Source organism: Setaria viridis, chromosome 9 (assembly GCF_005286985.2).
Source record: "Setaria viridis chromosome 9, Setaria_viridis_v4.0, whole genome shotgun sequence".
In the NCBI taxonomy this organism is placed as follows: domain Eukaryota; kingdom Viridiplantae; phylum Streptophyta; class Magnoliopsida; order Poales; family Poaceae; genus Setaria; species Setaria viridis.
The window spans coordinates 16933953-16943370 of record NC_048271.2 but is presented as its reverse complement, the minus strand read 5'-3'; the positions used below and the strand labels follow the sequence as shown (position 1 = coordinate 16943370).

The following is a 9418-nucleotide window of genomic DNA, read 5'->3' as shown; positions in this document are numbered from 1 at the left end:
CCCCCTCCTGACATTTTGCATCTCCAAGTATATGAAGCTAATGTTTGACACATTAGATTGCAGCTTAATTCTCTTGTTTATTTACCACTGGCCCCCTCTGGTATGGGGCTCAAGCTCCACCACTGACCACAGGTGTCCTTCCTCTAAAATTCACTGGAGGATCATCTGAACAGTAGTAGTAAAGAAGGCAAAAGGTTCTCAAACAAGTGCTAAATAAGTAACCAACAATTTTTTAGACAACTGTATTTAACACTTAAGTGCATAGTTAACCCTCTGCATGGATAACCCTAAAAAATTTAGTGCAAAGACTTATAAAGATGAAGGCATGGCAGAGCATGGGAACATAGGCCCCTTACTGGACAGACAAACATGAGCAGGAATCCTTTGATTTCATCATTTGCTAGATTGGTTGAAAAGAACACATACCAGCATTTGTCCTTCAGACTTGGACAAAACCAGACCAGAAGATAGTGACATGATTTAATTTCCGTTGCTGGCATACCATCTCATTAGTGCTGAACAGAGACCAATATCTGCCACATTAATTGACGCAACTAGCTAAGCTGCAACATGACAAGTTGACAGCAATAAAGGGCCTTCCATTGAGGAGAGGAACTGAGGAGGCCTCATACCAACGATGCCCCACAAAGTATGTGCAATGTGTACTCAGAAGTATTTGGCACTATCATGCAGGGTCAGTTATTTTTACAGGAGATGTCAGGAAATATACAGACCATAAAAAACTTATAATCCATAATTGATATGCAACGAAGGTTACAGTTGATAGTAAATACTGAACTGAACTATGAAGGACCCCAAAACATCTTTTATCTTCTTTAATTTCTCAATAAACGAACAGTGTAGTCTGAATACTTCATATGTGAAAGCATTTTGCTTAAGATACACCGACACTCTGTACTGGTCGTCAATCTGTATATCACAAGGTTGAAGAGCATCGTCTTTCTTGTTGCTACATAGACACAAATTGGAACTATAGATTGAATTGTTAAACAAAAATTTTTCCAACAGTTTTTAATGCTATGATTTCCTGAAGATCGTTTCTGGGACTCTGTAATCCCATATTTCATCAGTATAAGAGAAATATATAAAAAAATACATACAGCAGCTTACATCTATAGCCCCTGTACATGTATCTGTCATCTGAAAGGCTCTACAGGTGCTGTTTCTTCAAGAAAAGCAGCAGCTTGAAAGCATTCAGCAGCTTCAACTGCTGACCTGCCACCTTCCTCTTTGTAAAGCAGGCCAAGATTGAACCATGCAACATGATTAGTTCTATCCAGTTGCAATGCATCAGTCAGGAAGCACCGAACAGAAGGCAATGGCCTGTCACCAAATTGTCGTAGGACGGTGGCAATCGATATCAAACTTGGGACATGTTTAGGATCAAGGTCTAATGCTCTGAAAAAAGCTCCCAAAGTTTCTTTTGTAAGACCTTTTGCTTCATATATTTTCCCTGGAAATGAATAATTTTGTGAACAATATGAAAGGAAGCACCCAGGGGGTAAAAAGTTGTCCACTTGATACCAAATCACACACAATCTAATAATTTGGAAAACCAAAATATTAACAATCTATGAGTTAATGGCTTTTATAAATATTAAACAGAGAGATTATGAATAGGTGTATATGGTTGGAAAAGATTGGATAATTGATTAGGCATGTCAACTTTTTAATCATCAAGGTCTCAATGGAGCCAAAATGAAAATGCAGCAATTAAAATTTTTGTGATATTTAAAAGAAGTGAACAGGAATCACCTGTAGCATGCCAAGCCAATGCAGAATAAGGACTGATGGATCTCATCTTCAATACACAAATCTCTGCATCCCTCCACTGTGCCATACCTAGGTACAAGAGAGCTATATCATACCAGATCTCTATTTCCAGGCCATTATCATCCTTCTTGCCCTGTCGAAAGCAATATAAGAGTATCAGAGACAATGGTGACCAACTGAGAACCTAATTGCTACTGTGCTATGGGTACAACAACCAGCATGGAAAGCTAAGAGGTCAGCAGGTAGGAGCTCTTTACTAACTTCAGCAAAAGTGCTCAGTAGTATAGCATAAATGCAATTAAATTCATGATAGAGATAAAAACTTATGATAAAAAATCGACTGCAGCGATAACCCTATGTTTATTGTTGATTTTGGTTAATGTAAATCTAATGTGGCCAGAAAAGAAAAGGATATTAGAGTAAGTGTGCAACAAACAAAACATAAAAAGAACTACGCTCTGTTCATGAATATTGAAACTGAATTAGTATTCAATAATTGAATCTGTATGTCTTCACATCACTATATAATGCATACTGCTTCGACCAGAAGATGCTACCAGACATTTGATAGAACAGCAATAAGGAAATTTCACCTTTTGTTGTAATTTGAGTTTATGTGGCATATTAGCAAGAAAGTGTGATTACAGCTGCCATGTTTCCAAAAAAAAGAAGTTTCAAGGTACCTTGGCCAAGCAAATCCCAGCAGTTACACTTTTTGTTCTAAACTGGATGATAGCAAGAAGTTGGGTATAGGTCTCAACTGCATCTCTGAATTGCCCCTGTGCAGCCTGAATTCTGGCTTTGGTTCGCAATAGATCTCCTTGACTCCATTTCCCAGTCTGATCTAAAGCAGCATCAACAACTGTTTCAGCATCAGCAAACTGCTTCTGAGCACTCAAAATTCGAGCTAAAAGAACCCAACTCCTCAACTCTGATCCAGCCTCAAGTTCCACCAGCTCCTTTGCATAAAAAGAAGCAGATTCTAATTTCCTCTGCTCAGCATTTTCAAGGCTGAGACTGTACAATACCCTAGAATCTTTCCCGTGAATCTTCTTTTCAGCGTTCCCAAGCATTTCCAGAGCTTCACACTGCCAAGAAGCTCTATCTGTAGCAGATATGGCACTTCTAGCTTGATTAGAAAGCATAACACCAAGCAATAGGTCTGCGACTCCCGACATTTGTTCACACCCTCCCTGCATATTGGCAATGGCTCTCCGTGCATAGGAAGCACCTTCAGTATAAGCACTTATCTCAACACAAGCCTTTGAAGCTAGGAGAAGTTCTTTGAGACAATCAGAATCATCTCCAGATTTCAGTATTTGTTTGAGTAGATTCAGGGCACTGAGATCATCTTCTTCTGCTAAGTAACACAATGCAACATTATATAACCATTCTCTTTTGTCTAACACATCAGGTAACAGTTCTTCAAATTGTCCAGCCAATGGAATTAGCTGCCCTGACATGGACAGTGCAAAAGTAAGGTGATGCATCACAGAGGGATCCCGCTCAATCCTCTTCAGATTGAACTTCCTCAATAGAATCATCAAGAGAAGAATAGCCTCTTCCATATTATTGCGAGGTACAAATGAACCATCCAACTGAGAATGAAGATTTGGAGGGCGTGCTTCACAGCCACTATATAAGAGAAAAACAGCAAATTTCTTCTGTATCCTTGCTACAGTCTCTCCATCAAGATTCCAATTATTGAGAAGCGACCTCCTATATGAAGAAATGGCTTCAAGTGAAAACCCCCCTGATTTCCACAGCTCAGGGAGCAACTCTACAGCCTTGCATATTATTTCATTCAATTTACAACCTTTTCCAAAGCCTGCTGGCAAGCCCTCAGGTATTGCTGCTTCCACAATATCCAATATCATTCTACATTCTTGTGCAGCTTCTGTAAAATCAAAAATAATGAATTAAATTTACACTAGCCTCATGCATACCTTCGTTACAATTGAAATGCCAAAAGAAAAGAGGGACACAGAAGAAGCACAGTCCTTTTTTTTCTAATACAATATACCACAACACAAAGCACTCACGCGCAAGCCAATGATTCACAAACCTGTTGTGCGACTGATAGCGAGATGCAGCTTACCTTTGTATTTTCCAAGATCGTGAAGCGCTCTTGCTTTGAGATATATGGCCTCCATGAGAAGGCTGACAGCATGCAAGGGCATTGGTGGAGAATCCCACTGTGAATGAGTCTTTCGACGATCTGCTTTTCTAGCAATTGAGATTTTCATCTTAGGGACTAATGCAGATATGTCTATCCCATCAAAGACACGGAGTGCAGCTTCTACATGGCCCCGCTGATATTCTAGCCTTCCTAGCAACGCCCTTGCTTCCTGTTTAGCAGGTTTTGTTAGTCATGCTAGAAACAGCTAGGTCCAAATATAATTCTGAAAATGTATAACAGCAATAAAATGACCAAATCAAAGAAAGAGAAATGGGAGTAATAAAATAATCAGTTCTTTCTGAATTAGAAAGAATTTAGCCTTTAAATATTGTTGTATACAAAAGGAACTTTTTTGTATAATATACACATAAAAAAAGGACAACACAAATAAACTGTTAAACAGCAGGAGGTAGTGAACCAATGTTAGTGGAAGAAAGATAAACATTCCTGTATTCAGTTAGCTTCAGAAAAACAATTAAATTCAGGACGCAGGTGGATTTTGTTTATATGCAACAACCTTCACAAGGATAACATGACAAAAGATACACAGTGGTCACTTAACTAAGAATCATACTGGCTTTCACAATAAAATTCTTTGCAGGGAAGCACAATATAGATACACACAAGAAACGAGGCAGATGCTTGAAATTGAGGCGTTACCTACCCAATCACGGGCAGCAAGTTTCTCAGCTCCCCTTAGTGCCAGAACAGAATTACTTTCACAAAAGGAAACACCTACCTCATAGTTTAAGCAAATGCCTTCCCGGAGCGACAACTCAGCTTCCTCTATGTTGCCATTATCAAGGTACTGCTCAATCTCTCCATTTCGAGAAGAGTACCCACTGGCCGAAAAATCTTTCGTGATTGTAGAATCAGATGACCGGACGGTCTCATCAGCCCCCTTCAGCTGCTCACCGGAGCACAGGCACTCCATCGCCATCCGCCTGACAGAATTCCTGAATCTTCCCCTCCTCTTCCTACCCTCCATCCTGCTCTATCATTTCTGGCCCCATCCCCCCTTCAAATTACCTACCAATCATAAAGTATACAAGATTAGTGGCCATTTTCTGGTAGCTAACCGCAACAATCACATCAAAGATCAGTCTTTTCATCTACAACAAACCCATGAGCAAACAAATAGATAGCAAACTCGCACCCAATTCAGCACAAAACACATCGATACACACTTGCGAGTTTGCGACATGGGCTCAGTGGTTTAAGAAAAACCAAGAGAACTTTACCAAACTCAAACATCGCATCAATAGCCACCAAGACGAACCAGCTTACCCATGACGACGAAGAACGAGAAGATAATCAGTCTCCACATCAGCAGTTTACGAAACACGGAATCTACGGGTCGTAAATCCTCATTTATTCCAAGAAACTTAATGGAATTTTCCCCGGAAAGGACCTACCGACAAAGCCTATCCACCCCCGACCTATCCAATTCCCCAACTGAATGCAAGAGTTAGACTTCGCAACCGCTCCGTGTCTTTAAAACCCAAGAGACACAAGGAAAACAAAGGAAAGCAAAAGGGTGAATCAAATATTGCAAAGAATAAAGCGAAAGGGGAAAAGTAGCGAAAGAGCCAGCCAGGCAAGGCTAAAATAAACCGCAAAATCAGTTAAAGAACCCGTCAAGTCGCTCACCTTTCCCACCTAGAGAAAGCCCAGCTCGCCAAGCTCCGTCAAGCGCTCAAGCAGCCGCCAAGAATCGAATCCTGCAACCAGCCGGCGCCGGCCTCCAATTCGATCCGGCGTTTCTCACCAATTGGGACCAACCGGGGTTCGCAAGCACAGCAGAGTGCCGGAGACGTGGGGATACGGACGCAGGCACCGCGGTCGGATCGGGAGGGGACTTTCTGGAAGGGTGAGGTGAAGAGGGATTTGGAGGCCGTTCGAAATCCTGAGCCGGATGCGCAATGCAAGAAGCGGCGGAGGACGGGGTAGAGAAATCTTGGTTTGAACTGTGCCAGGTCGATGTTCTTTGTATTTAGAAGAAGTAGGTGGGGGTAGTTGGAAAGAATGCGTCGTAGTCGTAACGACGACCCGGGTCCAAAGGATATGCGGTCCTCTGTCAGGTAAACGGTGTTTATTTCAGATGTATCCTCATGATTTGAATAATTTAACATGAAATTTACAGATTTTTTTCCTGCTAGAGTGATTCTGCCGCTAGTTTTTACCGTTCAGAAGTTTAGGGCTCCATTTGGAAAATAGGCCAAACAGTATAAGTAGTATAACAACGCGAGGTTTGTGAAAATAACAATACGATTATGGAAGGACTTATTTCCGATCACCAAGTATGAAGGTGTTTGTGGTCATAAATGGACACATGGTTCTCATATCACAAATTCACAAGTCTCCATGTGTACTGCCAATGTTGCATGTAGTTTTTTTTTTCAAGTATGGGCATGCGAGAACTTTACACATATTTTGGGCGTGTTTCGCTTCAGCTTATTCAGCTGGCTTATCAATCACCAAACGATGTTTTTCTCTCATAACAAATCAGCCGTTTCAGCTTTTCAGCCGGCTTATAAGCTGAAGCGAACAGACCCTTTCAGAACATATTTCCACAAGTTCTCCTAGGGTTGGAAACATGCTTCGAGTTCCCCCTAGCTACAACATCTTTTCAACTATCTAGAATTTTTCATCCTCATATCTAAAAGCATTGATGTTTTGGTATGTGTTGAGAAATTTTTAGTACAATTTGTTCGAGTATGGACATGTGGATAATTATGACAAGCATGGATTCAACTTTTCAAGACCTTGTTCTAAAATAGAGCAATATATTTTTTCAAGAAAAATACAATATTACAATAATGAATTTGATAGGAATAGTTTGGCTTCCATACGAGTCTAGGGGAAAAACCTAGGTTTCAAAATGTATTCATAACTTCGTATGGTTTTTCCTTTGACATACTATGACGAGGGTCAATATTTGAAGATAGCAATAGACAAAAAGATCGAACCAATAAACAAGAATATAACTCTTTTCATGTTCCCACAGAAATAAAAAAAAGGGGGTTTTGTCAAATTGATGAAAGATGGCTGAGGAGGATTGGTCCCTTTTGGTGAGCTCTAGTTCTTTCTTTTAAGTAATTCTCGAAGTAGCTTTGGAGGAGCTGGATGCCGGCATTTTCTCCCAACTTGTCGACACCGACGAATATTGTATTCTTGCACGCCATTTCTACCGAAGAATCTTAGAGATTCTTAGAATTCAAACTGCATTGCGTCCCCATCAAAGCAAACAGATCTCCATGGAACACTTTTGCTGGACACCACCTCAGCGTAAACAAATTTCACTGGAGAGGGTATGGGCAAACCCTACTTTTGTTCACACCCAAATCCAAATAATTATTATCTACAGGTATAAAAAAATTATTATCTACTCCTTATCATCCCCAATCCCACTCATATCCAATGAATAATTAACTTTGTAATATATATATATACATATCTAAATCTAATGAATAAATTATACCCTCCTTATACTCTACCTTCTTCATTTCTAATGGGTATATAATTTTCTAGTCATACTCCATTTAAAGTGAGCGTGGATCTTGGAAGCGGGATGAATACCACCCGGTGGCAGGCCTACAAATTGATGGCCAGCTCCAGCCGGCCGCGCAATCATATTATCCCCAGGCGCGTGGTGAGCTTTACGAACTCAGAAATCATGGCGTGTGCCCCTGCCCCAAATCCTCAGCCTCTCGCTGTCGTCCACAACGGGATCGGAGGGTCCTGATGCCACCACCTACAAAAGCAGCTGCAATCTTTTGTATAAAACTCCCTGTTCTTTCTTTACTCCACATGATCTTTTCTACGAGTATGGGACAGGGGCCACTCAGCTGTCCAGCTGTGCCGTGAGCTGACAGCTACTGTGTTGTTCAACTCCTCAACTGACACCTTGCTCTCAAGAAGCTGAAGAAACTGACACACCCGATCATGTTGCTTGGCTGTCCGAACACCTTGTGGGTGGTGGCTACGGTAAAAGTGGAGCTAAAAGCAAAGGGGTGCCTTGGGGAAGGGTTTAATGCCTTTTTGGGACACGAGTTTTTATATGGATCTTATCGCAATTAGGTAAAGACGTTGTCTCAGTGAGTGTAAAAGCTGTTTGTGCTACACTCTTCCGCAACCTTTGGCTTTCTACAATTTCGTTCGGTACGTGAGAAGTGAAGTAAAAACAATAACAACACAAAGTTACCGTCTATTCGCTCAAAATGAACCCAAGGACGGTAATTATCTTTTGCGAACATGTTCGAACAGAAAAGCACGTGCCGTCCATTTCTCTGCCGATAGTAAAAAATATATATGAAAATGAGACCAACCTGCTAACCCAAGAAGAAGAACAAGAGGGATGCAAATTCAGATGACAGCGGCGCAGCGCCACTCAGATTTTAGTTTTTCGCAACGCAATTAGAATATTCCTTGCAAAGAGAAAAAAAGACATATTTTACTTTGAGTTTGAATTGGAAATCATACTTGTACCATATGTCCATATACGTGACGTGGTAGAAGGAAGAAGATAGCGTCAAAATTGTCGCACGTGCACGTGTATGCGTCTCGACTCGTCTGCACACTCCTACTCGGAGGATAGTGGAATAGTGGATATTACGTGGTCACTGGGCTGTGGCCCACACGGCGAAGCTATGTGGTCACTGGGCTGTGGCCCTGCTGCCTGACGACTTTCTCTCTGCGGCTGCCTGCGGCGACCAGCGGCGATGTTGGGCCGTATCGTCACTGGATTTCTGGAGCCCACCCACAGAGGAGAGATAGTGAATGAATGAACAGTCGCCCTGTATGGGCCGAAAATCAATGGCCCGAACCTCGAAAAGCCGGGCCAAGCACGACTGCATCTTGCCAGTTACATTCAGGTCAGCCTAAGCAGCTGGCCATTTACTGACTTGTCGGCCTCCATTTTTTTTTCAGAAAGCACCTCCAACTTTCATCCACCGAATCACCGATTAACCACATATTACCATTTAATCACAATTGCTAACACAGAATTATCACAGGGTTCGTGTTTGTTTGGAGCAAGAGAACTTGGATTGTTCCCCATGTTTTTTTCTCTATCAAAAAGTTCATGTTAATCCTTATAGATTTCATCATGTGCTGTAAACTTGGATCGTTTCAGGCGCTGAAGGCACCGACCATTGTTCAGATTCTCTCCCGTTCTCGGTCCTCTAGGGAGAGGAAGGAGGATCTCACACCCTTCCACGCCCAAGCACTAAACGCTGCCCAGTCCGTGATGATTGATCGACGCCTACACACAAAGCTGTGAGGACAAGCAGGCAGCGCAGCAAATGAAGCAATGAATGGCCGTGTACTGGCCTTGCACCGGCCGTAGCGCTCCTGTCGCTCACTCGACACCCGCTAACTCTTGTTTGGTTCCTCCACTAACTCTTGTTTGGTTCCTTTAGTTCATGACTAAAGTTTAGTCCATGT

The 9418-nt window shown here is 41.8% G+C and overlaps 1 protein-coding gene across 2 annotated transcripts; it reads right to left on the bottom strand.

The window, feature by feature from the left end:
• Positions 1-727: 727 nt before the first annotated feature.
• LOC117839448 (protein NPGR2) lies at positions 728-5981 on the bottom strand. 2 transcript variants are annotated; one of them, XM_034719785.2, is made up of 6 exons: positions 5624-5981; positions 4713-5002; positions 3893-4142; positions 2478-3691; positions 1777-1927; positions 728-1474 (listed from the first exon to the last, which is right to left on the bottom strand). In XM_034719785.2, the coding sequence occupies exons 2-6, from the start codon at positions 4959-4961 to the stop codon at positions 1158-1160; spliced, it is 2181 nt and encodes a 726-aa protein (XP_034575676.1). In that variant the 5' UTR covers positions 4962-5002; positions 5624-5981; the 3' UTR covers positions 728-1157. The 2 variants fall into 2 exon arrangements, with proteins under 2 accessions (XP_034575676.1, XP_034575677.1); XM_034719786.2 differs by lacking the exon at positions 5624-5981 and adding an exon at positions 5261-5508.
• Between the last annotated feature and the right edge of the window lie 3437 nt (positions 5982-9418).

Excerpts from the sequence above, each read along its gene's own strand:
- LOC117839448 (XM_034719785.2), bottom strand. The coding sequence starts at position 4,961 with ATGGAGGGTAGGAAGAGGAGGGGAAGATTCAGGAATTCTGTCAGGCGG. Across the intron at positions 4,143-4,712 it reads GCATTTGCTTAAACTATGAG|GAAGCAAGGGCGTTGCTAGG; the intron begins GTAGGTGTTTCC and ends CCTGCTAAACAG. Across the intron at positions 1,475-1,776 it reads ATTGGCTTGGCATGCTACAG|GGAAAATATATGAAGCAAAA; the intron begins GTGATTCCTGTT and ends ATTCATTTCCAG.